At 42.8% G+C, this 27,884-nt stretch overlaps 1 protein-coding gene and 1 long non-coding RNA gene across 2 annotated transcripts in view; both read right to left on the reverse strand.

Moving 5' to 3' along the window:
- Positions 1 to 4,037: 4,037 nt before the first annotated feature.
- TMEM30B (transmembrane protein 30B) lies at positions 4,038 to 10,398 on the reverse strand. Its single transcript, XM_003954405.6, has one exon. The coding sequence runs from the start codon at positions 7,180 to 7,182 to the stop codon at positions 6,127 to 6,129; it is 1,056 nt and encodes a 351-aa protein (XP_003954454.2). The 5' UTR covers positions 7,183 to 10,398; the 3' UTR covers positions 4,038 to 6,126.
- Positions 10,399 to 20,723: 10,325 nt separating this feature from the next.
- Positions 20,724 to 27,884, reverse strand: part of LOC112205384 (uncharacterized) — a 28,179-nt gene continuing 21,018 nt past the window's right edge. The window contains exons 2-3 of the long non-coding RNA XR_002939297.3: positions 24,238 to 24,554; positions 20,724 to 22,630 (exon numbers count right to left, since the gene is read on the reverse strand). This is a non-coding gene — a long non-coding RNA (uncharacterized LOC112205384). The remainder of the gene's footprint in view (positions 22,631 to 24,237; positions 24,555 to 27,884) is intronic.

Here is a 27,884-nt window from a genome sequence, read left to right on the forward strand (position 1 = left end):
ACTGGCAATAAAGATGAATGAGAAAAAAATTCTCACCTCTTGTCGGACTAGCAGCCTGAATATGGAGATAGATAAATGAATAATCAGCTTCTAGGCACATAGCAAATGCTCCAAGAAAGAAATGGAATAAGTACTAAGAGAGGATGAGGGTTAAGGACAGGGCATGGGAGAGGCAAAGAAGACTTGCAAAGAACTTCACAGAGGTGAAAACACAGAGTCAAGTCTTAAGGAAGAATGAATGAGTAAATTCTGGTGGTCAGGTGGAGGAGCAAGACCAGCATGAGCAAAGACACAGAGGTTAGGGCCTCTTTAAATCATTCAATATGGCTGGAATTTGGTGGGGTGTTGGAGGAAAAGTGGATGAAGATTTAGAACGAGGCCAACCATGAAGGTGTGTATGTCCTGCTGAGTTTACTTTCTCCTGTAGGCTGTGGGTAGACAGGAGTGATTTTGCATTGAGGGGTAACATGATAAGACTTGTGTTTTATGTAGCTCATCGTGGCTGTGATGTGGAGAATAAACTGGAGCCCAATTAGGAGGCTTCTCCAACTTTCAGATGAGAAGCAGCAAAGCCCTGGGCCAGGGCAGTGATAAAGAGAGAATTGACTGAAAGTGCATTTGGGATATAGAAGCAACAGGATCTGATAACTAGGTTGATTCTAAGAGGAAACAGAAAGGGAGAAATCAGGGAGGCAATTCAGGGCTCCTTGAGGGGATAGAGGAGTCATTTTCAGCATCTGATGCTATCCTTGGAAGGATGGGTTTGGAGAAGTGGCCAATGAAGTTAGTGTGGCCCATACAGAAGTTACAGTACTTATAGGGAGGGCATTTAGACGTGTTCAAGAGGTTTTTGGAAATGTGAGTTTGGAGAGAAGTTAGGGTTGGAGACACAGATTATGCCACTTATATATATGATGTTCAGTAATGTTTTTAAAGATACATGAAAGTGAGTATATGAGCTAATTGGCTCATCTAAGTAAAACTTAAGACCACAATTCAGTTGTTGGCAAACTACATTGAAATAACAGATAAGTCTTCATCCTTCAAGACCTGTAGGAAAAAATGAAAAGAATAGAAGCTGTTTTACATGCTGTCACTTAGCATGAATAGGAAATGTTTCCTTTCCCATTTTCGATTCTTTAACAAAAATTGGAAATGTCTTACTTATTAAAATCATAACAAGTATTAATCAAGCCTTCCTTTGAAAATACTCATGGTCCATTCCAATGATTGTCATTGCCTCATCCAGAAGTTATGCTTTCTTTTCTTTTAGAACATCACCTACTTTTATAGAGTTCTGTACAAAACTGAGCAAAATATAAAGGAATATATTTCTACCTCATTGGTCTTGATGACTTTCTAACACCTCATGCATTTTGATGGATAAGATTAATGCGACCATATAGTGTCAAGCACCTTGGACTTTCAGAACAAAGGCCTTTTAGAAGAACAAAGTATCATTATTAATGACACATCATTTACAGTTTTCATCGGTAATGTAAGGCTTCAGCCACTATAATGGGAACTTAGTTAAGAGCTCAATGTAGAGGGCAAGGCTATTAGCTAAGGTTCTTGACAGTAATACCTTTTGCTCCTAAGGAAAAAGATAGATCGCACTTAAATTGATCAAAAAGACAAGCCAAGGGGTTCAGAAAGAGGTGAGCCACCATTCGCTTACTAAATTTCTCAAAGGCCTTGTCATCAATGAGTCCTGGTGGTGAGCCCTGCCCTCATCATGGGTTTCCTTTGCTGCCAATCCCCTGCCTTCTAGGTATCCTGCTCCTCCAGAAAAATGCCTCATGCTTCAGACCTCATCTTTCCCTTTATTCTCCTCTCCTGTCTCCCTACAACCCCCAAAGTTTCTTGGGTTTCATTGCCACAGGATTTTTCTCTGTCCTACGTGAACTCGGACAGCAAAGTACATTAAATAAAGGAATGCTGGTTTGCTCTGGTAACCTAATTGACATGAGTACTGCTAATGACGGCAATCTTAATGCAAGGTGGCAAAGCAGTGGGGATGCATTTTTTCCTGAATATGCGTTGTCAGTGTATTGTTGTATTACTAACAATCAAGTAAATAATGGAGGATGCCTGTGTACATAGCATCAACACTATTAGAAAAATTGGCAAATTCCTGACGAACTGCTGCTCTTATGTAAGAATCTCTTTGGGACCTTAATGTACTTCAGGTTCATGAAGACCTTCTTAACGACTCTTTTACAACTACTCTGTTTTGGTTGGAGGAGACTTAAGAGACATTTTCCTGGGGAAAAAAATTAAAGTTAATTTTTTAAAAAAGAATGCCATCTAAAATCAGCCTGCTCTGTTTTAGGTAGAGAGAAAAAATCTGGAACACAAAGAAATGTCCAATAAAAATAACAGAAGGGGGACTTTTTTTTTTTTCTTTTTTTTTTTAAGACAGAGTCTCACTCTGTCACCCAGGCTGAAGTGCAGTGGCATGATCTCGGCTTACTGCAACCTCTGCCTCCCAGGTTCAAGCAATTCTCCTGCCTCACCCTTCTGAGTAGCTGTCACTACAGGCACCCACCACCACACCTGGCTGATTTTTGTATTTTTATTAGAGGCGGGGTTTCACCATGTTGTCCAGGCTGGTCTCGAACTCCTGACCTCAAATGATCCATCCACCTCGGCCTCCCAAAGTGCTGGGATTACAGGCATGAGCCACCGCAGCTGGCCGGGAATTTACTTTTTGATTACGTGTATGCCCTTGGACTTCTTATATCCAAGGGCATATAAGGAACTAGTTGATGACCTTGCAGCTCTACCAGCAACTTTGAGAGTTACTCAAGATTGTTGAGATCTCCTATGACAGGAAGACGGCAACAGACTTAAAGTAAGGTAGAAAGGGTTTTGATTATATATTATGAAGTGATATTTGCTCTAAAGGAAATTCCAGACTATTAGTCTGTCTCTGAATCTTGATAATTACATAGGCCGGGTTTGGTGGCTCACTCCTGTAATCCCAGCACTTTGGGAGGCCAAGGCGGGCAGATCATTTGAGGTCAGAAGTTCAAGACCAGCCTGACCAACTTGGTGAAACCCCATCTCTACTAAAAGTATATAAAAATTAGCTGGGCGTGGTGGTGTGCACCTGTAATCTCAGCTACTTGGGAGGCTGAGACACGAGAATCTCGAACCCAGGAAGCGGAGGTTGCAGTGAGCCGAGGTTGCAGTGAGCCAAGTTCACATCACAGCACTCCGGCCTGGGCAACACAGTGAGACTCTGTCTCAAAAAAAAATAATAATAACAATAATTTTATAGTGAGCAAATTGGTTAGTTGATTTGATTGTGGAGATACCTGGAAAATCTTTCTTGTCATATTATTGTTTTAATTTTTTTTAACCATCTGAGAAAATACAGTGACATATTATTGTTTTACGAGCTCTCACCAACTACTTTACTTTCTCTTTTATGCTTTTATTTTACAAAGTTAGGTCAAAGCTCATTTCCAGTCCAATTGTTGAGGTTCACTCTTTTCTATCTCACTTCCTGAAGATACTTCTAGCTAGTGAACATTTACTGGGCAACAAGGGAATTCAGGCCAACAAGAACCTGGAAGCCTGAGACACCAGACAAAATGTTACAGCACAGGGATCATTGCAGGAAAACGTTTCCCATTTCAGTTTTAAAGTTTCTGCTGCTTTGAAGTCCAAAATATCCAATAAATAATTGCAATTTATAACTGAAGTAAAATGCAGAAGACTACTACAAAAATTTTTAAATTGACATTTATTAAATTCAAACAGTATTTGAGGACTATCTAGTTTATATACATGTTGAGGTTGATAAAGTATTGAGGACTATCTAGTTTATATACACGTTGAGGTTGATAAAGTTCAAATTCTGTTTTAGGAAGTTAACAACGAATTGAGTTCATTTTAACTGAATGTTACTATAAAAGATGGTTTTCTTGCTGCAATGTAAATCTGCTATTAAGAAATTAGCAAAGTGGCTGGTGGTGTTTGTGCCTTTAAGATCATCGTTCAAAAGAATTCAGCAAACTCGATAACAAAGGTAAGACAAACATAACCTTTATTCTCTCTCAAAAACCCAGAGAACAGGGCCTGGAACCATATTCGTTAATTTAACCAGAATCAGAATACTTTAACTTTCATAGTCTCATTTAAAATTTTATAGCAATATACTGACCATTCTAAAAATAACAAAATACATGTTGCTCTCAACTACATAGTTAAAAAAGGTAGTAAATTCTCTTACCCAGAATAGAGGAGGGGTGGGCTAGTGAGCTGCTCAAACATTTGTAACAAATAAAAATGTATCTATATACATATAATGATCATGTTTTCATAGCCTAAAATCACCATAGAAAATCTAATAATAAAATTGTGTCGTGTTCAGGAGTTGGGAAGCCAACACATTAAATTAACAAATTATTTTTGGTATATGTAAATAATGGGATAGAATCTCTCGAATCAGGATTGTCCCAGAAGTTCTAAGGCAGATGTCAATGACATGCACATTGTTCATGTTCAGTAATTTTCAAAGACTAGAATAAACTATGTAAACTATTCAATACAATTCAATATTACTTAACTGCTAAAAAGTACTTCAAGATCTTGCACTGCCTTGAGTGAGTATAATCAAATTAGTAATTGGAAAATAGCTGTAATAGCAGGCACTGAAGAATTCTGACAAATACCAAATAACTGTTTGCTTTTACCAAATAAACTGGTAAGATGATATCACAAAGGGTTTTAAGTTATTTTGCTATACAAGGTTTTTAAAAATAAAACTATTGCTTCTTAGAATAACTTTAAACATACTGATTGATGTTAATCAATAAAATCAATGGAATGATTTTAGTTGAGTGTTAACTTCATCTCAAAGGTTCAAATAATCTTAAGAATCTAGTTTACATATAAGACTATATATGCTTTAGCATTGATTCAAATATGATTACTAGAAATCAATAGATTTCATTTGAAAAGATAAAAAAAATTTTTTTTCCAGGTCCAAGGGAAAAGGTATGAATGAAGCCCTTTCTAATCACACACACATACACACAATGACAAAGAACACTGAGCTAGGAGACATAGATGTGACTTTAGGGAACTTACTTTCCCTCGAAGATCTCTTCCAGCTATCTGATTCTACGTTAAAGCATTTCCTCTGAACTGTACAAACTGGCCTCACATTTTCGAGTTTCTACACAGTACCTGGCAAAGTTTGCCTGTTGGCTTTTACACCAAAATACTAAAATATCAAATGAATCACATAAACCCTGTCCTACAACTCTGTATGCCAACTAGTTTTCCCGAGATAGTAATTTTTTAAAAATTCATTCCACAAATCATCAAGAGCTTCCTACGTTCAAGGCAGAGTGCCAGACCAAACCTGGAACATCATGGTTGTCACTGCCCCTGGGAACAAATTACTATCCGAAAAAGTGAATTCAGTTGACTGCTTCAGGCCCAACCTGGTTCAGGGTCGTGATTCCCAACTTTGAGGGAATATGGGACTCTCCAGTGGAGTTTGTTAAAACACAGCTTCGAGGATCTCATCCCAGCCTTACTGTGTCTGAATCTCTGTTTGGTGTCTCCTAATCTACCTGCATATTTAACAAGCATGTTCTCCCTCACGCCTCCACGTCTCTGCAGGTAATTTGTGGGCCTCACTCTCCATTCCAGCCCACTCTCCCCCACCAAAGAAAAGAAAACCACTGTACTGTAGTGGCGAAAGCTCTGGACTCAAGATTCAGGAGTCACTTGCAGCTGCCTGATCTTTGTTACTTCACATTGCTAGGTCTCTCAATCTCTTCCTCTAATAGGGGTTTAACAGGAGTCTCCATAGGGATCCCTTCCACTCTCAGACTTGAAGAACCTCACATGGCAACTCAGTGTCGTGAAGGAGGTGGGAAGAGTTTGCAAGGATGTTTCACTCTGCAGTCAACATCCCTCCCCTCGGCAAGGCAGTCTAGCAGCCCCCCAAGAGCAAGGGGGGTAATTCCCTTATCTGGTCCCCTCATTCACAAAGGGAGGAAAAGCGAGGCGAGGTTGGAATTGGGTGAAGGGCGAGGAGGAGATGCCAAGAGCACCTTGTAAGAGTTTTGGCAAGAAGCAGGAGGGATCCCTGGAAAGCCGGAATCACTCCTCGTCGTCGTCGTCCTGGTCCTGGTAGCGAATGTAGACGACCAGCATGACAAAGCCGGTGAGGATGCAGAGGGAGCCGACGACCAGGTAGGCGATGCCCAGGAAGGGGTTCTTGCCACCCATCCACGAGATGCTGCTGAAGATGAGGAGCTTGTGGCCGCCGAACGCGCGCACCGGGTAGTTGTAGGTGATGTTGACGCGGTAGGCGCCCCGCGGCAGCCCGGCCGAGTAGTTGCCCTGGCGGATGCGCGCGTACAGTTTGCGGAACGTGGGCAGCGCCGCCGTGCGCATCCACACCACGAAGTCCTGATTGATGAAGCCGGTGTTGTTGGGGTCGGGGCTGAGCTCGTAGACCGGCCGGCGCCAGTTGGGCGGGGGCGCCGTGCCCTGGAAGGCCAACGCCAGGCTGCCGTTGACCAGCGGCGGGTTGCGGAACTTGACGTGGTAGTCGGTCCACCAGGCGATGCCGGAGCGGTCGAGCGGCACCTCGACGTAGGGCCCGCCGGGCTGGCGCTGGTGCCAAAGCGAGAAGGAGTCGTTGAAGAGGCTGTTGGCGATGGCGCCGCAGGGCGCGATGGGCAGGCCGGCCGCGCTGCGCTGGTAGGGGGCGCACTCGTTGACAGGGTGGCGCAGCGCGCTGGGGAGTCCGCTCAGCTGCGCGTCGTCGCGGGACACGCCGTAGCGCCGGTTGTTCTGGTAGAAGTTGGTCAGCTCGTAGTAGAGGTACACGGGGCCCTGGAAGAGCTCGGGCAGCGAGAAGTACCAGGCGCACGAGCAGGGGGGCGGCAGCGCCCGGCCCTGGCCAGCCGCGGCGCACACCGAGCAGTTGCCGGTGCCCGGGTCGCCTGTATAGTCGTACTCCAGCTCCTTGATGCCGTTGGAGGAGTAGTAGAGGCCCAGGCCCAGGCCGATGAAGGCCAGGCCCGCGCAGAAGAAGAGCGGCAGCGCGATGCTGGCCGACAGCAGCGGCTGCCAGGCGGGGAGGCGCTGCTGCGTGAAGGCGGTGTTGTCGGGCTGGTGGGCGCCCCGGGCCGTGGCGCTCCAGGTCATGGCGGCCGCGCGGGGACCGAGGCGCGGGCTGACCGAGTGGGGGCCCCGCCGCGGGGCGCCTCCCTCTCCGCGCAGCGCAAGCCCGGGGACTGCTCGCGGGTCGGGTTTCCCGCCAGCTCAGGTGGGTTTTTGCCCGGGCCCCTCCTCTGCCTCCGTCACAGGTGAGTTTAGTTCCAGGCCCTACGAGCAGTGCCCACCCCCCCCCCCCCAAGTTCCGCCTCCGCCCAGGTGCGCTGCACCCCCGCGGGTCACCGGGAGCCGCACCTCGCCCGCCCCTTCCGAGGTGAGCAGGTGGGTGTTTTTTACCTCACCTGGTAGACTCAGTCTCGCGTTTCCTCTCAGTCCGGGTCATCGGACTCCACCTCCTCTCCTAGGTGAGTGGCGGCCCCGGGCTGCCTCTGAGTGGCTCCTACCTGGCTCAGGTACCACCTTCTCTTCCGCCTTCCAAGTGACTAGAGTTCCTGGGCCAGTCTCCCGAAATCAAAAGGCGCTCCGGCCTCCAGCAGAAATTTTTGCTGAGTGCTTGCACCGTGGTCCTGGAGGCTTGAAGATTTCAGATTCTTAATCCTCTGTTATTTGCGGGGAAAAGGTGACTCTAGACCGTTTTGTCTTTTAGGTTAGCTTCAGAAACCGCTTTCGCCCAGCTTTCAGTCTCAAGTTGAGAGTGTCCAGGGAATTACGTTATGATAAATCTGTTTCGAATTCAACGCCTGCGTTCAAATTTTAGCTTTTTTTTTTTAAGGGAAAATGATTTTCTGGCCAGATCACCCAGTCTGGCTGTTTAACTAGGAAATGTGGAAAGTTCTCTAAAAATAAAATGATCCTTAAAAAGAATCAAAGGCTGGAGAGGTTCAGAGCCTTTAAATAACTCTCTAGCTGGTGGAGAAACCAAGAAAGGAAAAAATGTGCTGGACTACATGTGATTTCGTTTTCTTTTCAGATTATTTGCCTGACTAGAGAAAGGCCCAATCCAAGGTCCCAGGAGACCTAGCTGCTATCCACAAAAACATCTGGAGTGTCTGGCCTAAGGAAGTAAACTACAAGGATTTATAGGATTTATTATAAAAAGAACTCAAATTAGCTCCCTATGTTGCCTGGGATTCTGGCTTTTTTTTTTTTTTTTTTAATCTAGATTGGTAAAACATATACAAGGGGGTATTGGGACGTTCTGATTTCTTACTAAATCTAAATCTTCCCTAGGTATTGTGTTCTTGCTTCTCCTCCAGCTTGTAAAATGCAAGTAATACAAATGTTTTCTCTATTACACTACACCTAGCATAATATATTATATTCAGGAGTCATTCAAAACCCATTGAACTTGGAAAGTTAAAATCCTTATTAAATTTAACAGAGGAATGTTGTTAGCATCTTCCAAGTGTTCAGTCCTATGCTAATTAGACAAAAAAGGACCTTTGACCTCAAGGCATTTGCAGTTTGATAGGGGACATATTAGGAGTAAGAAACAATCAAAATAGCCAATAATAGCTATGAATCATAGGGTGTAATCAAGTATCAAATTGCATTCTACAAGTCACACTAAAATTAAAAAGTAATATTGATTTAATAATGGAACATTGATTCCAGTTTGTTAAATGAATGCAAGTTGGAAACCAGGTATTTTAGAAGACTGAGGGAAATTCAAGTGACTTGAATTTCAATTCCCTCACTTCTTATCATACCCCAAGAGAGGAAGTTCCAAAATTCTCAGCAAGTTCCCATAGTGTGATCCAGTCTCCAGTCACCCTTTTTTTCAATAAAAGAATAAATAGTTCTTTGTATCATTATGGTTGAGTTCCACCCACCCGTTTCATTGAATCACTAGTCCACAAAACTCGTCTCTAGGAAGGAATTCAGTTTTCACAACTTTAGTAGATTTTTTTTTTTTTGAGAGAGAGGTGTCTCCCTCAGTTGTCCAGGCTTGTCTCAAACTCTTGAGCCCAAGAGATCCTTCTGCCTCAGCCTCCCAAATTGTTGGGATTATAGGTGTGAGCCATCACACCAAGCCTATCTGGTAAACCTTAAGTCTTTTATCTAGTAGATCACCACCACACCCCTAAAAGGGCAAGCCCCATTCTTGAGCTCAGAGCCTTTCCTCCTTTTCTCCTATTCCTGGATGGCCTAAAGGTACTAGTTTATTCATTCCACTGATTAAGGTGACAGATTTTCAAAGTCAAAAGAGAATATTTCAAGACAAGGAATGGTCAGCAGAGTTAAACACAGCTGAGGGTTCAAGTGAGATAAATGAAAAGGAATTATGGGGTTTGACTTTGGTGGGAACACTTTGGGTGGTTTGTGTGGCAGGAATCAGGTTACCATCAGGTGCAGGGAAAGGGAAGCAGATAGCAAGATAGGAAGACACTCTTTTTTTATTTTTATTTTTATTTTTTGGAGATGAGGTCTTGCTGGGCATGGTGGCTCATGCCTATAATTCGAGCACTTCGGGAGGCCAAGGCAGGAGGATCACTTGAGCCCAGCAGTTTGAGACTAGCCTGGGCAATATAATGAGATCTTGTTTCTACAAAAAATAAAAACAAATTATCTGGGTGTGGTGGCATGTGCCTGAGGTCCCAGCTACTCAAGAGGCTGAGGTGGGAGGATAGCTTTAACCAGGGAGTTATGATTGTGCCACTGTGCTCCAGCCTGGACAACAGAACAAGACCCTGTCTCAAAAAATAAAAATAAAATAAAAAAAGAGAGAATGGGGTTCTAAAGGAGAAAGCCTGTTTTTAGAAATGTGTGGAAAGGGAAGGAGAAAGGCAAGTGATAACTGTCTAGAAGAGCATGTATCCTAAAGGAAAGGCTTCTTTTTTAGATGTCAGAGAAGTGTGTATCCTGAGGGAAAAAGATAATAGTGCAGATGAGGTTGAAAAGAGGGGTGGCAAGCTTACTGATAGTGCAAAGGCAGGAGCAGGCTGGAGACGCTGATCCACCAGCCAGAGCCACTGGTTTCAGAGAACAGGTGCAGAGTTATCTCACCTCTGAAATGAGAGGGCAGGGTGATAAAAATGCCCTCTGCAGAATGCAGCTGGGTATTGGGCTCCTGCACCTCAGGCTGGGAGAAAGAAATGACTGAGTGTGACCAGCATATGGTGGTTTTCAGGGCAGATGAATTTGAAAGATAAAAAATTCAAGGTATTGCAGTCCTTGCGGAGGGGTGGCTAAAGAGATGTGCCTTAGTAGTTAATCTGAAAGGCGAAGAAAATGAAACCAACCCTGTGGATCAAAAGAAAAAGAAGATACTGGTAGATTGGCAGTGCTAATAATGTTAATTGGCAGGTGCCGTGAAAGCTGGGAGGAAAAAGTGCTGGTATGAGATGGGGTGTTAAAGATCTTGGAGGTGAAGCTGTACCAAGGTCCATGTATACACTATATTTCCCCTACCAGCTCGTAAGTTCCGAGAGGTGGAAGACTGATATAGATATACATTGTCGTGTTCCTCAGAGTTCACTATGTAAGGAAGGTTCAGATCTCATTTCTCTCATTTTATTACACATGTTGTGATGTATTAAAGGATGCTTGGATCATGTAAACTCTTTAGTACCAGTAAAATAAGAAACAAGTTCACTCTAAACAATTCTTTTTTGTATCAGTGTTATTAAGAACTCAAAGGAAAAGAAAAAAGGCATTTCTAGTCCAAATACTGCTAAAATCACTTCATTTTTTCATTTTATCTCCCAGACTTTATCCATGTAAATATTTTTAATAGATTGTAATTAAGATATACACACAATTATTCTAGTTGTCAAATTACCTCATTTTGGAATGAGATGAAGATTGAAATAAATATTTTCTATGTTCCTTAATGGTGCCATAATTCATAGGTCTATCATATTTAACTATTGTTGGACATGTAGGTTATATCCAGTTTTTCAGTATTCCAAAGAATATGATAGTGACCATCTTTTTTGCATATAACCCTTTTTTAAAAAAACGATGTGTCTCCCTTTCCCCCTAACGTTTTCTTTCAGATTTTTTCCTTAGGATAAAATTCTAAAAGTAGGAAAGGGACTTAAAGGTGAAGCTCTTTAAAAATACATACTGCTAGAGTCGTATTTACACTGCCACACCAATGTGTATATTTTGATACTTTCACCAAAAATTTGCCAACAAAACCAAGAGCTAAGCACAGAATATATTTAGTCTATGCCAATAAACTCTCAGATACTAGGAGAATAGTATTGGATAGGGGAAAGAATGCTGGCCGGACCTTAAGGAAGTTCAGATTCTACCCTGAAAGTTCCTTAGGATATAACTGTGTGACCTTGGTCAAATTGCTTAACTTCTCTGTTCTCATGATTGCTTATCTGTACGAACGTGTTTACCAAAATGATTGTTAGTGTGTCTTTTTTAAGCAAAGATTTCTGTTCCTAGTCTTCCTTACAATGACTCATTGAATAATAGCTAACTTTTATTGAGTACCTTCTGTGAGCCAGTACTTACAGTCACTGTGTAAACACTTTATATACATTGTCCCATCTAATTTGTACACAAATGGGGGGCATTCAGTCCAATTATACTCAAAGAACTGATGCAAAACTAAGATTCAAGCCAGTGCAATAGAGGCTGCCTGAGTTCTCATAGTTGTAATGGGGAGATGAGGGATTCAAAGGGCAGTTTAATTCCAGCGTCCTGTTTCTTCAACCATGCTACACTGTAAGGCCTTGGCATATTTCCTCCTCAAAAAACTTCAAAAACATTAACCTTGAACCAGTGTTTATTGTTGCAGATCTTCTCTTAACACCCCAAAGATAAGCAAATTCTGTTCCATTTACACAGAGTCCCAGGAACAGCTGAGTTGCTTGTATTTTTGTTTTTACAAATGCTTTTGTTTTAAATCCAACTTTTGTTTAGCATGCTCATTTCTCTTGCTAGAATAAAAATAACTTCACTTGTCTGGCTGTTCTCAGTTTTTGCATTTAGTTCATTTAATTCATGACTATTTATCTTACTGTAACAGAACCTGGGTTTTTAATTGGCATTCCCTTATATAGGTTTATACTGCTCAAGATTGTTGCCTATTACTCTGCCCATGGGGCAGCTTTTATTTAAAAAGAATCAAATTAAATTGCTTCATAAAATTACAGCATGTGCTCAGAAAAGTTTTAAAAAAATTCTTTGTGCCTGGACTTCATTTTTTATTAAGAACTGCATTCAGCAGACTTCCTGTTTCAAAAGTTATGGAGTGGTACCCCCTAGTGGAAGATGCAGAGAAACTTTAATTAACTAGCACTGTAAGCACCAGAGGCACAAAAGACAGAAGCGAATTCTCTCCACTCCCTGCCACGGTGTGTTGGTTCTTTGTCACTAACTTACTGCAAAACAGTGGTCAAAGAGAGGGTGAACTCACACCTGTAATCCCAGCACTTTGGGAGGACGAGGCAGGTGGATCATCTGAGGTCGGGAGTTTGAGATCAGTCTGACCAACATGGAGAAACTCCGTCTCTACTAAAAATACAAAATTAGCCGGGTATGGTGGCGCATGCCTGTAATCCCAGCTACTCGGGAGGCTGAGGCACGAGAATCGCTTGAACCTGGGAGGTGGAGGTTGCGGTGAGCCGAGGTCACGTCATTGCACTCCAACCTGGGCGACAAAAGCGAAACTCCATCTCAAAAAAAAAAAGAGGGTGAACTGTGAGCACAGTTGGGTGGGTTGAGTTGCAGGGGGCAGTATAAAGTGAAAAATGGGACTGAGATGGATAACAGAAGGTCTTAAACAGCAGAGGCATTAGGTATGGGATAGCCAGATTAAAAGACAGTTGGCAGGGTGCAATGGGTCACACCCGTAATCCCAGCACTTTGGGAGGCCAAGGCGGGTGAATCAACTGAGGTCAAGAGTTAGAGACCAGCCTGGCCAATATGGCGAAACCCTGTCACTACTAAAAATACAAAAATTAGCCGGGTGTGGTGGCATGCACCTGTGATCCCAGCTACTTGGAAGTTGAGGCAGGAGAATCACTTGAACCCAGGAAGCAGAGGTTGCAGTGAGCTGAGATCACACCACTGCACTTCAGCCTGAGCAAGAGTGCAAGACTCCGTCTTAAAAAAAAAAAAAAAAAAAAAAAAAAAAAAAAAAAAAGATAAACCAGCAATGATAGGGCTGGGCTTTAATTGTGTGGGTAGAGTTTGGCTATAGGGGTTGTGCTTGGTAAGTTGGCAGGAGAGCAACACCAGAATAGGCAGAGGACAAGTTAGGTGACAGAATTGAGACAGAGGGGAAGGAAGAGCTCTGTACTGGAAAGAAGAGAGGGGGTTGACTCATAAGTGAATTAGGGCCACACCCGGTAGCTCATGCCTGTAATCCTAGCACTTTGAGAGGCCAAGGCAGGCAGATCACTTGAGGCCAGGAGTTTGAGACCAGCCTGGCCAACAAAGCGAGACTCCATCTCTACTAAAAATACAAAATTACCCAGGCATGGTAGTGCACGCCTGTAATCCCAGCCTCTTAGGAAGCCGAGGCATGAGAATTGCTTTAACCTGGGAGGTGGAGCTTTCAGTGAGCTGAAATCGTGCCACTGCACTCCAGCCTGGGCAACAGAGTGAGATTCCGTCTCAAGGAAAAAAAAAAAGAAACTGAATTAGACTGCCCAGTGTGGCCAGTGAGAGGGGCTTTATACCCAAGGTAAGGACTGGAAGAGGGAGGGGGACACCATGACAGTGTCTGTGGAGCCAGCCAATCTTTTGAGGCTAGAAGTCACCTCCTCTGCCATCCTATCCCCAGTGTAGTGAAACTCACTGGTTTAGGGAAGTCTTCACCTCAGCGACCTCAGACTGGCTTTACCCTCTGCATAGTGACTATATCTATTTGAAACTTTAGGAATTTCTTATGTATCAGGTAAATAGTTAAACATTTCAAAAATTTCAGAAAGTTATCAGATTTTAAAATTGAATAAATATCTATTGCTACATCAGAGCAAAGCCATATATTCTAACAGCCATAAACTAGGGAGGGAGGGGTGACATCCTCTAGGAAAACTCAGGTGCCCAACAAAGACATGCTTAGATGTCTTTCCCTATGTGATATCATCAATGAGCCAAATACACATACTCTGTTTTTTTCATTTCTTCCCCCAGAACCACCAGAAAAAAAAAACTAAATAAAAATTAAATTTTATTTTTTTGTAGAGAGTCTAGCTCTGTTGCCCAGGCTGGTCTTGAACTCCTGAACTCAAGCGATCCTCCTGCCTCAGCCTCTCAAAGTGCTGGGATTACAGGCATGAGCTGCAGTGACCAGCCTTAATAAACATACTTTCAATTCCATTACCTAGGTCACTGATTCAAATGCAAAAATACCTTGGCCCAGCACCCTAGGAACCTATGTCATGTGTGCTGATCAATACTGACTTGTTAATATTCAATCTGGAGATCGTATACCCATGGAGTGTTGTAGGGGCCCCTGACTTTTTCTCTGAATAGTAACTCTGAATTCGTAATGGCTGTGTTTAAATTTTTAGTTTTCTTTCTGTAGGAAAAGTTCTGTGAGGATGGCTGCATTGTGTCAACTTCTAAGCCAAAGTTTGGGAATCTTAATGAAACCAAGACTGTAGATGATACCAGGAAGTTCACTCAGAGCAGGCTCTGATGTGATGATAGGAGCTCTGGGAGCCACTCACCTACTTCAGCTTATTTCATCTAGCAATTCTCTTTGACTTAGTCGGAAATTTCTGGGATGCAGGGAACAGAAACTTATTCAAGTCAGCTTTAATAAAGAGGTTGTTATTGTTCAGAGATGAGGGATGTCACAGAAGGAAGAATTGAAGGAAGCAGATCTGGCTGTCACAGGAGTAGAACGTCATCAGGCAGCTCCCTTCTCTCTGCATTGTCTTGCCTCTGCTTCTCTCTGCAGCTCAGGCAGGCCATCTTCAGCAAGGCTCTTGGTTTTTGCACCTCCATATCTTGGCTTCTATGGCTTTTGGTTGCCACAGCTTTGACTCTGGCACCAGTGCTATGTCACCTTGCAGGTGATACAGGCATGAGCCACCACACCCAGCCCCACTTTTAAAACATTACTGGGTGAGCAAATTCCTTAATAAGAACATCTATAAACCCAAGTTAAGTGTAAAGGAAGGGGACCAGCATGATGAGAATCTAGATCCAAAGAGGACCAGTTCAGGGAACTGAGCATGTATAGGCTGGGCATAAAAATCTTGAGGTGAACATAGTAGCCATCTTCAGCATCCTTAAAAGGCAAGGAGTGATTTTATTCTGTATTACTCCAGAAAATGAACCTAGAATACATGAGGGTCATTACCAAGGAAACTGCCAAGGCCAGGTGCAGTGGCTCACACCTGTAATCCCAGCACTTTGGGAGGCCAGGGCAAAAGGATTGCTTGAGTGCAGGAGTTTGAGACCCGCCTGGGCAACATGGCAAAATCCTGTCTCTATAAAAAATACCAAAATTAGTTAGTCATGGTGGCATGTGCCTGTGGTCTCAGCTACTCAGGAGGCTGAGGTGGGAGGATCACCTGGGTCCAGGAGGTGGAGGCTGCAGTGAGCTATGATTGTGCCACTGCACTCCAGCCTGGGTGACAGAGTGAGACCCTGTCTCAAAAATAAAATAAGTATTGAGGGTGACTTTACACAGTAGAACAACATGCAAAAAATACTTCACAGCATAAGAGTGAAGGCAGAAGGAATATATTTTGTAAAATAGAATGGAGCTGAGTGAGAAGCTGGTTTGTGAAGCACCTGCCATGAAATCCTGTGGCCTTGCTGGTGGTAGTCTGCAGGGCTGCCTCAGGTTTCCTAGTGGCCAGAGAAGGGAAAGGATAAGTCATTGCATCTGTGAGAGAAAATAAGCCATTAGCTCAGAAGAACTTTAAAGATTTCTGCCTCAAAGAATAGGAAAAATGTGTCCAGGCACGGTGGCCCATGCCTGTAATCCCGGCACTTGGGGAGGCTGAGGCAGGCGGATCACAAGGTCAGTAGATCGAGACCAGCCTGGCCAATATGGTGAAACCCTGTCTCTACTAAAAATACAAAAATTAGTCGGGCGTGGTTGCGGGCACATGTAGTCCTAGCTACTCGGAAGACTGAGGCAGGAGAATTGCTTGAACCTGGGAGGCGGAGGTTGCAGTGAGCCGAGATCACACCAGTGCACTCCAGCCTGGGCGACAGAGACAGACTCCATCTCAAAAAAAAAAAAAAAAGTAAGAATAATGTTCTCCTTGGGATTCTCCCAGAGATGTTGTGAAACTGGGGAAAAATAACATCTTTAACAACATACTTACGGTAAATACCTCAGTGAGTTCCTAGGATTGTTTCTTGTAACATCTGCCAGAGTGAGTCAGGATGGTGCTCGGTCAAGGCACAATTCAGAGGCCCCATGATCCAGTCTGGATGTGCCATTCTGTGGGTCTCTGCCCTGATGTCTAAGGATGGGTTAGAGGACCTAGCAGTGTTTCCAAGATGTCCTCTGAGGGGCAGCTTCCCAACATCCCATTCTCCTATCCTTGGGCTTCTAAGAAAGACAGGGTTTGAACAAGGATTCTGTGGTTTAAAGAGTTTGAAACTGACCTAAAAGAAATGGGTGCATTGCTGTCCTTCACATAATCCTCTGCAAATATCTCTCATTTCCCAAAGTTCAGTAGTTAAGGAGCAGCAGTGAGTTACAAGATTAAGTATCCTTCAGTTAATAGGGTTGCTTAAAAAAAAGAGAGAGAGAGATTAAACATCCTGATAAGTTCCTGGCACACACAGCATCCGTGTTGCCAGTTAAATACAGAGCCATATGTTTTAATAAGCCAGCAAGCTAGGGAGGGATTGACAACTTCTTATTAAAACTGAGGTATATAGCAAGGACATATGGTAGACAGAAGGCCACTGCACCTCAGCTTGGAGGTGGGCTAAGAAAGGACTGTCTGTCTGTGCTCAGATTCTCCTTAAGAAATAATTCAGTGTTTGCTCCAACAAGATAATATACCAAGTACAGCCTCAGAGATTTTAGCCTGAACAAAATTTAAATTTCTTATAACCAAATGTCAGTTTTATCCATAAACAAATCTCAGTAAGTCCCTTATAGAACATCTAGCTTTTTATACTGAGAAGGGTATATGTGCATAAGTTTTAAAATATATATAAATTAGAAAGTTGGTTTTGGATTTAGAGCAACTGGCCCTTCTTTGTGATAATAGCTAAGATCAATTGTCTATTAATGCCCTCTGGTTCTTTTTTTTTTTTTTTTTTTTTTGAGACGGAGTCTCGCCCTGTCACCAGGCTGGAGTGCAGTGGTGCCATTTTGGCTCATTGCAACCTCCGCCTCCCGGGTTCAAGCAATTCTCCTGCCTCAGCCTCCCAAGTAGCTGGGACTACAGGTGTGTGCCACCACGCCCAGCTAATTTTTGTATTTTTAGTAGAGACGAGGTTTCACCATGTTGGCCAGGATGGTCTTGAACTCCTGACCTCAGGTGATCTGCCCACCTCGGCCTCCCAAAGTGCTGGGATTACAGGCGTGAGCCACCGTGCCCAGCTGCCCTCTGGTTCTTGATAATGAAACCATAGCATTGATGAACCAGAGAAAGCCTCTGATGAACCAGAGGAAGGTCTCTATATTTCTTGTAATTGGAGTAAACACTGTATCTAATCCTCAATGGACTGTTACTCTTGACCTTGAAACACGGTGGTATTAAGTGCAGGTTTCTTATAAGCTTTTGTGGCTGAGGGTGGGAGTGGGGATGGGGAATCAATACTGAGCTTGCATATCTCAGCCTGTAACTGATTTCAGTCATCTGAGTCAAAGATTATGGAAAGGTCAATAAAAACTGCGAGCGCTCTTAGGTTTTTCTTATCAGATTGCTCCACAAAATTGATAAAGACTTTAATAATGATCAGTGGTGAAATAGCTGGGCCTCTAGAACCTTGTGTAGAACATTGGCCCAAGAGTCCCGGAACTCACATTTTATCAGTCAGGAAGTGGCATGTATTTTAGATGCACCACCTAGTAAATTAGGAGGAGAGTTAAAAAATTACCCTTGGGAAAAATGTGACAGACCAAACTCTGCTCCAATCAATAAGGAAAATTTTCTCATTAAAAATACCACCAAAGGCCAGGCACAGTGGCTCATGCTTGTAATCCCAGCACTTTAGGAGGCTGAGATGAGAGGATCACTTGAGCCCAGGAGTTCAAGACCAGCCTAGGAAACCCGGTCTCTACAAAAAAAAAAAATTTAATTAGCCATGTATGGTAGTGTACATATGTGGTCCTAGCTACTAGGAAGGCTGAGATGGGAGGATTGCTTGAGCCCAGGAGGACATGACTGCAGTGAGCTGTGATCACACCACTAGACTCCAGCCTGGGCAGTGAGACCCTGTCTCAAAAAAAGACAAAACAAGCTGGGTGCAGTGGCTCACACCTGTAATCCCAGCACTTTTGGAGGCTGAGGTGGGTGGATCACCTGAGGTCAGGAGTTCAAGACCAGCCTGATGGAGTGAAACCCCGTCTCTACTAAAAATACAAAAATTAGCCAGGCATAGTGGTGCGTGCCTGTAGTTCTAGCTACTCGGGAGGCTGAGGCAGGAGAATTGCTTGAACCCGGGAGGCGGAGGTTGCAGTGACCCAAGATTGAGCCGCTGCACTCCAGCCTGGGCAACAGAGTGAGACTCCATCTCCAAAAAAAAAAAAAAAAAAAAAGACAAAACCACCAAGCTGGGTGCTGTGGCTTGCACCTATAATCTCAGATACTAAGGAGGCCGAGGCAGGAGTATCACTTGAGGCCAGGAGTTCGAGACAAGCCTGGGCAACATTGTGAGACCCCCATCTCTAAAACACAAAAAGAAAAATACCACCAAGAAGGGATTTTCCCTGTCTGCTCACAAAACCAGGTGATTATTCAGCCTTTATTTCAAGAGTTCTGTGGGAATAGTGTATATGCACCAGAAGCCCTATGTAATATAGTGGCACATGACTAAAGAGTGAAAGTGGAAAGTAATAACATTAATAAAACGTAAGCTCATCTTCATTAACCTCCCAAGAGGGCAACAGGAGAGGTACAGGTGGGTACCAACTGTCTGTTAGGGCAAAACCCTAAAATACCTGATTGACTACAACTGCATGGACAGATAGACCTTCCATCTTCACAGAGGGCCTGTCAGCTGGTGCAAAAGAAGCACCTGCCCTTTTAACCTCGTCTCAAATGACCATGGCAAGGGCAATACGCTAGAGCCTAGAAGCCTGGTGGGCTAGGCAGCAAGTGTGACAGCAACAAAGTACAGGCTTCTGAAGGACTGGTCCCAGGTCTTCCAGAAACAGAGAAGGGACTTCCCATTGTCCCCTCCCCTGAAGGTCCACACAGCCCACCTCTGGCTGACCTTACATTCAAGTAGATATGGAATCCTATCGCAGCACTAAAATGACAGTGTTTCTTCTGTCCAGCTTGTACAAACGGAATACTCAACCAGAGACCAAATCACTCAGTTCTCAGAACACCTGAAGATTTTTTTTTAATTGTTAAAAATCAGAGCTATTTATTAGAAGCAATCTGTGGGTGATAATAAATCTGCTTTTAGAGTTTTATTTAGCTAGATTTTTTATTGTGCTAAATAATAGAAGGTTACTGCCAGCACCATCTCTGATCAGTCTGCAAACTTAGAGCAGTCGGCCTCTGCTTGCAAACTGAAAAGTTAGTTTCCTAGACAGCACCTGTGGTCTGAACTTCAGTACTTCTCCAAGGAAAATCTTACCAGGAAAACTCTGCCCCAGAATCTGTCTATTAACAGAGCTGGTAACCAAGCTCTTTCAAGGTAATAATATGTTTATATTGAGTTTTATACTTTCCATGTTCCGAGGTGGCCATTTTCATTGCATATGTCATCCCACTAACGTGGCTACACTTATTTGTTTGTTGATGCCTGACAGTTCACGTCAGTCAAATTGCCTGCCCCTCTCAGGTGGAACGCTCTCCACTCCCAGAGATGTGGGATTTAACAGAGAGACACTAGTTGGACATTGTTTGAAGTTTTATTTTTATTTTTATTTTTTTTTTGAGACAGAGTCTCGCTCTGTCGCCCAGGCTGGAGTGCGGTGGCGCGATCTCGGCTCACTGCAAGCTCCACCTCCTGGGTTCACGCCATTCTCCTGCCTCAGCCTCCCGAGTAGCTGGGACTACAGGTGCCTGCCACCACGCCCAGCTAATTTTTCCTATTTTTAGTAGAGATGGGGTTTCGCCGTGTTAGCCAGGATGGTCTCGATCTCCTGACCTCGTGATCTGCCCGCCTCGGCCTCCCAAAGTGTTGGGATTACAGTCATGAGCCTCCGTGCCTGACCTTGAAGTTTTAGATTTTTATTTAAATTTTATGTTGATTTAGGATCATAATTCCCATTTATTAATATTATTTATGTTCTGATTCTTTATATCTAGTATATTAGCCTTGCGTCACCCAAGCATGTGATCAATATAACCCTTCATTCAAGTCACGAATAAAAATCTTTTAACTGTGATGGTAGATTTATTGATGGAATATAAGATGAGAATTGAATATATTGTTGCAGACCTATTTACTGTCATAATAAGATATCAATAATACACTGAAGACCGAATAAAAAGTCATTGAATATTATGCGTTTTTTATTCATTGTTGTTACAAATGTGTTTGAACATAAACATAGAAAAAGGCCTGCAAGGAGATGCACCCCGCAAAAAAAATATCAGTATATATCTCTTAGTTGTCAGGCTACCAGTAATTATTTGCTTTCTTTTTAATTCCTATACCTATCTTCTTTTTTTGTTGCTGTCAAGACACAGTCTTGCTCTGTTGCCCAGGCTGGAGTGCAGTGGTGCGATCTTGGCTCACTGCAACCTGCACCTCCCGGGTTCAAGCGATTTTCATGCCTCAGCATGTCTCAGTAGCTGAGACATGCACCACTACTCCAGGCTAATTTTTTATATTTTTAGTAGAGACAGGTTTTGCCATGTTGGCCAGGCTGGTCTCGAACTTCCAGCCTCAAATGATCCACCTGCCTCGACCTCCCAAAGTGTTGTGATTACAGCCATGAGCCACCACGCCTGGCTCTTGTACCTATCTTCTAAAAAATAATGTAATTGACATGCAGTTGTTTTATAAACAGAGAACATGAAAAAGGATTCTGTATTTTTAAAAAATTCAAAAGAAAAAATATCAAAGAGAGTCCTGTGGTCTCTAAAGAACTTCCAGGTCTGAAAGACTGGTTTCAGATTGCCATGTTGCACAGAATTACTGGAAAAGATTTTTAAAAACATCTCCCCTGGGAGAGTCACCAGGTGATACTGATGTTGTCAGTCCCTGGCCAGCTAGAGGACACAGCCATGTAATTTAGCTATTGACACATCTAACTCCTCTGCCTCTTACTAAATATGGGACCTCAGGTTACTTGAATTTAATAAAAAAATTTTGTTTCTCCTGAGCGGCAACGTGGAATAGTAACATGAAGGATGGTAGTGAGGCTTAAATGGGGTAATGCCGAATCCAGTGCCTGGCACAAAGTAAAGCCTAGTAAGTGATACGTTGGTCTCCATAGCATCTAGCCCATGGTTCTCAACCTTATCCATAGGTGATTCCATACCACACATCTTCCTTCTTCTCCCTTTGCAGCATATTCTAGACCAAGAGGAAGTAAAGAAAGCAATGGCTTAGTATGGCTGTTACTGTTGCTGCCAATTTGTGGAAATCATTGTTTCGAATGCTCTCTGTATAAAGTGATAACCCCTTGATAAATAACTTATATTTTCACCCTTTTTTTTAAACCCTTCGCTGGTTTTCTTGTGGCTTTCCCATTATGGTGGAAATCCCCCTTAGAATTCAGGTAAGCCTAGAAGTTCATTCAAGAAACATTTGCAATTGTGCCTGAAGCGGTCGGCTAGGGATTGATATGATCTTCATTCCCCAAAGAACTTGAAGCCAAGTGGAAAAGACAAATCAGTAAAATACCAGTTTCCACATCGTAACATGTTAGAGGAATTTTTCTTGTTTTGAATATCTCACTTGCTGGGAGAGAGTAAAAGGGTAAACTTTATTTTTAACATTCCTTTTTCAAATAGAGCAGGATATTTAAAAAGCAATTCTTATGGGGGAGTTACCAATTTTGTATAGAATATGGTTCAAACCACTTCAGAAGGGCTGAGATCAAAGAGACTTAATCTTGAAGAGGTCACAGAGCTATGAGGCATTGTCTAGGAGGCATTGTTCTTGGGGTAGCAAGCTTGGCAGCTCCTCGGGGGATCGGCTAAGCTGATACACACCCCTGCTCCTCCCATCCCTTCTCCATGTGTGCTGTACCACTTCCACACTTATGCCCCCAGAGTTGGGTGGCAGTGTGAGCAATGGAAAACTCCTTTGACCCCAGAACTGAGCTGTGAAGTTCATGCCACGGGGTGCATCTTTCCAAAATAGAGCCAATGGATCTCAGCTCAGCTTCACTTTCTTTCTCTGAAGTCCAAGATACGTTCAGTAGCCCCATAATCTCCTCTGTCTTGAAGGGCTGCAGGGAGAATGGTTAGAATAGTCATTTTCCATGCAGAAGACTGGCCATCTGCTAAACTTGTAGACATCAAGATAATATCCTTTTATCTATCCCCCTAATCTTACCCTCCCTTTAAAAAATTACCCTAGTTAAACATATTATTTCATCCAAGGTATTTCTAATGATTTTGTTTCTGTGGGAATAGTGTATACGCATGAGGAACCCTATGTATTATAGTTTCAGGTGATTGAAGAGTGAAAGTAGAAAGTTGTAAAGTGCATATAAGTTATGGTTTCAGGTTTGTCATGAATTATTTTAATTTAACATGTGATCTGTAGTTATCTATGCAATATGATCATTTGTAACTCACATGATTGTAACTCACATGACAATGACTAAGGCAAAGATAAAATTTTTGTAGGCAAGGGCAGTTAACTATGCAATTTTGAAGCTTGTAATGTATTAGATTTTACTATTTTATTATTATTTCAGTTCTGATTCCCTTTCTTCTTCTTTTGGCTTATGGTTTGTGACCATTAGATGGCACTGTGCATCTCAAATATGGAAAGCACTTGGCATTCAAATGCTAGGCTATGCAGAAGAAAGTAACGTGCATTAGTTAATATTTTCATGCTATGGTTTCAATCAGGGTAGAAACATTTTATTTTTCGTATAAAATTTGCCAATGTTACAGTTTATTAAGGAGAAATCCGGAATGTAATTCCACAGTCTCATGAAACTTACCTTGCCTACAGAAACTATTCCTTTCTATGTGACACAAGAATAATCCCTCTCAAACTTAGACTTGGGCCTGGGGCTCCTGAGTCAAATGAGAGAATACAGTTCCTTCACCTCCACTTCAGAGCATTATGCTGCTGATTTTCTAAGAATGTTGGTGAACTCGTATTTGTCTGCTGCAGTGGTCTCCAACCTTTTTGGCACTAGGAACTGGTTTCATGGAAAACCATTTTTTCATGGAAGGGGAGGAGATGGTTTCAGGATGAAACTGTTCTACCTCACATAATTAGATATTAGATTCTTATAAGGAATGTGTGACCTAGATCCCTTAAATCCGCTGTTCAGGATAGGGTTTGTGCTCCTGTGAGAATGTAGTGCTGCCACTGATCTGACGGGAAGTGGAGTTCAGGGGGTAATGCTGGCTCGCCCGCCACTTACCTCCTGCTATGTGGCTCGGTTCCTAACCGGCCACGGGACTGTTAACTGTCCGTGGCCTGGGGGTTGGGGACCCCTGGTCTAGTGTGTTCTCTCATTTGTAGGTCCTTATCACCAGAAGCATTAGCTTACAAATAGGACGCAAATTCATTTACAAATTACAAATCATCTGAGGTGCTAGTCTTAACTCTAGAAAAGAATAAAATTAATTGGCTTTCAATCCTAGGAGCTAGCTTTTTTACTCTTATCTTTAATCAGCTAATGGAAGATGATGTTACTGACATTTCATCCCCAGACTTTGTCCCCTACATAGCACAGCCCTTGATACACCAACAATCTCTTTGTTCCCCTTAATCTCCAGCCTTCTCTCCTACTGTACACCCCCTTCACTCCAGAGCTCTGCCTGAGGCCTTGTGTCCTCTCCTTCTACAACTCCCCCTGAGCAGTCTCACCTGTGCCCAGGACTCCAGTTCCTTGATGGTGTTAATGTTTCCCAGTCTGTATCTTCAGTCCATGCAGCCACTTCTTCCACTTGGATGTCTTCAGGCACTTCTAAACTTAACTCATCCAAAATAGTGCTCACTATGCCCAACTTCAAACTTAGTGTTCCCTCTCTCAGGGAATGCCGCCGTCATCAGTGACATGCCCCATGCAGAGATCTGAGTCAGGATCAACCTTCTCTTGCTCTCATCCCTCAACTTACCCAGGGATGAGGGGAGGAGCCAGGATTTGGAACCAGGAAGTGCAGCTCCACATCACGATCCCTCATCTACAACATGATAGAGAAAACAAATAAGATACATATTCATTTACAAATTACAAATTATCTGAGGTGCTAGCCTTAACTCTAGAAATGTGAAACAGATTTTCATTATTTTAATTGAGGATACTAGTATCTATTTAATAAAACTTTGTCATGTGGCCCTGTTTCAGTACGTAGATATCTGAGAGTAAGAGGGTAGTTTTTTTGTTTTTGTTTTTGTTTTTACCAAAACTCTTTTTTTCCTGCTTTTTACTGTTACCAGCGGTGAATCCCTCTGGGTCTGCAGCAACCTCAATTCTTGTCTCCTCAGAAGAAAGAATTTGACCAAGGGGCATAAAGCAGAAAGATAGTGCAAGGCAAGTTTTAGAGGAGGAGTGAAAGTTTATTAAAAAGCTTTACAGCAAGAACGAAAGGAAGTACACTTGGAAGAGGGCCAAGTGGGCGACCTGAGAGATCACGTGCATGGTTTCACCTTTTGACTTGGGGTTTTATATGTTGGCATGCTTCTGGGGTCTGGTGTCGCTTCTCCCTTGATTCTTCCCTTGGGTTGGGCTGAGATAAAAGCACTATCTTATGTTCAAAGATCACATAATGTAGGGTAAAGGAGAATAACTTCATTTACACCATCAGAACACAGTGTATAGGTGCCATAAGGGAGATGTGTACTGGGGGACATGGGTACAGGGAGGGAGAATTTAAATCCTCATGGTGGTTCCAGAAAAATTACACTGAAGAAGGGTCCGCATGTGCAATGGCCAGCCAGTGCCTGGGAGGGGCTGCATGCTCAGTGTGTTTATTGGAGTTGTATGCATGCTCACCTGAGGCGTTCTTACCTTACCAGTCAAAAGTTCCTAGAAGGACATATATACCAGTTAAAGTCTGCCATGTTGCCTCCTAATGCACATGCTTGAGCCCACTCGCCCAACTCCTGAGATCTTATCGGGAAGCTGCGGATCACAACTTTCAGGTTTTTTCTACTGGGAGACTGCCTTCCCCTGGGGCCACCTGTGACCAATTATTATTTTAGAGAAACAGTGTAACAACCACCTGACCATCACTTGATGTTGGCCTGACATTCCTGGTGGGGCAGGAGGAGCCCTCTTCTGCCCTGCTCATACCTGATTAGCTATCTACTGTAATAGTACCACAGCATCCTTGTCTCAAAACCTTGCAGTAAGCTTGCAACCTTTTGCCTTTCAGGTTTTCAACTCTACTTTCATCTCCCATGAGACCTTTTTTTGAGACAAGCAAAGCCTCTCAGTTCAGCTTATATATTTTTGAATACACCCCCCCAACCTAAAATCAAACTAGAGCTCTGCAATTAGAACATAGCTACAGAAGTTAACAAACTGTATTGTTATTTGATATAAGAAAATGTGATCATAAACCTATGCATTATTATAAAACCTATTTTAAAATAAACATTTCAAAGGACAAATAACATTTTTCATCAGTTTGAATACTGTCTCACCTTTTGGGAAGTAATTGCATTGCAAAGATCCTTTCCCCATATGTAAGTTTTTCTTTCTCTTATAATCCAAAGCCTGTGAGTGTATGTCCAAAGTCTCATTTCTCTACTTCACTTTACCTCATAATATAGTTTTCCTTTATCTTTTCTACTTTTCATTTAATATTGAACTGGAGCATTTTTGAGCATTTCATTCAGTATCTGCTATCTAATCTTTTTGTTTTGGTGTGTGTTTTCTTTCTCAGGGGTTTTGGAATACTTCTGTAGGATATGTTTTCTTAGATAACATGTAACAGGAAGGGAATCAAATTCAAAGGAAAAAATGTTTAAATCATCTTCTCAAGACCAATAGTATATTCTGATTGAAAGAATCTCCATATGACTATCATTCAACCACTTGATGAAACAGCATTTATTGAGCACCTGCTAAGCCTGGCAATATGACAGGCACTGGGAAAATGAGATAAAAGCACAGTCTTATGTTCAAAGATCACAATGTGGGGTAGAGGAGAATAACTATATTTAGACCATCAGAACACAGTATACAGGTGCTGTAAGGGAGATGTATACTGGGAGACAAGGGAACAGAGGGAGAATTTAAATCGTCATTGATATAGGAGTTAAAGAGAAATATTTAGGCAGATAGTGAGGGTAAGGAAGTCCTTGGTAAGGTTTTCCTTTTAATGAAAAGTAGCCCCCAAATCCTTTCTTTTCTAACAAAAAGCAGCCTGAAAAATCGAGCTGCAGACAGATAAGCAAGCTGGAAGCTTGCACGGGTGAATGGCTGGCAGCTGTGACAATAGGAAAAGGCTACCTGGGGGCTAGGCATGTTCAGCATGGCAGTTCCATCTTCCCTTTTGTCAACCTCGTGAATGGTAAAGAACAGAAAACGTGGCACTGGCAAGGTAGAAAATCCATTTGCAGAATAAAAGATTAGGGTGGGGTGGTCAGCTTCTTCTCCTGTTATGTAAACATCACACCTGGTCCAACCGATCTTTGGGCCCTATGTAAATCAGACACCACCTCCTCAAGCCAGTCTATAAAACCTGTGTACTTCACCATGGGACCGGAAGACCCACTCAGGCGCCCCGCTCTCTCTGCAGGAGAGAGATTCTCTTTTCTCTTTCTTTCGCCTATTAAACTTCTGCTCTTAAACCCACTTCTCGTGTGTCCATGTCCTCGATTTCCTGGCTGAGAGAAGGAACCTCAGGTATTTACCCCAGACGATGACTGTACTTCATCATGGTGGTTCCAGAAAAATTACACTGAAGAAGGTTCACAAGCTAAATCTGGAAGGATGAATCAGTACAGTCATTATTATCATCACTGAAATAAATATGATTGGGTTTGAACTTTGGAACTTTTATTCAGAAGGAAAATAAACATTTTTCAAATAAAGTTATAGGATATGTTTTGCATTTTAGCATATATCTTACCTAAGATATCTCATGGGACTTTTTTACTTCAATTATATTTAAGATTTAAAATGTCAGAATGTTTCACATTTTGTGTTTATGTCATAGTTTTTGGCATGCAACTTATATGCTCAAGGTAACGTGTGCATACAGTGAAATGTACACATCTGTTCAGGCACTGAGGCTCATGCCTATAATCCCAACACTTTGGGAGGCTAAGGCAGGAGGATTGCTTGAGCTCAGGAATTGGAGACCAGCCTGGTCAACATGGTGAGACCTTCTCTCTACAAAAAATACAAAATTAGCTGGGTGTGGTAGTGTGTGCCTGTAGTCCCAGCTACTCAGGAGGCTGAGGTGGGAGGATCACTTGAGTCTGGGTGTGGTATTGTGTGCCTGTAGTCCCAGCTACTCAGGAGGTTGAGGTGGGAGGATCACTTGAGTCTGGGAGTTCAA

Source organism: Pan troglodytes, chromosome 15 (assembly GCF_028858775.2).
Source record: "Pan troglodytes isolate AG18354 chromosome 15, NHGRI_mPanTro3-v2.0_pri, whole genome shotgun sequence".
Classification (NCBI taxonomy): Eukaryota; Metazoa; Chordata; class Mammalia; order Primates; family Hominidae; genus Pan; species Pan troglodytes.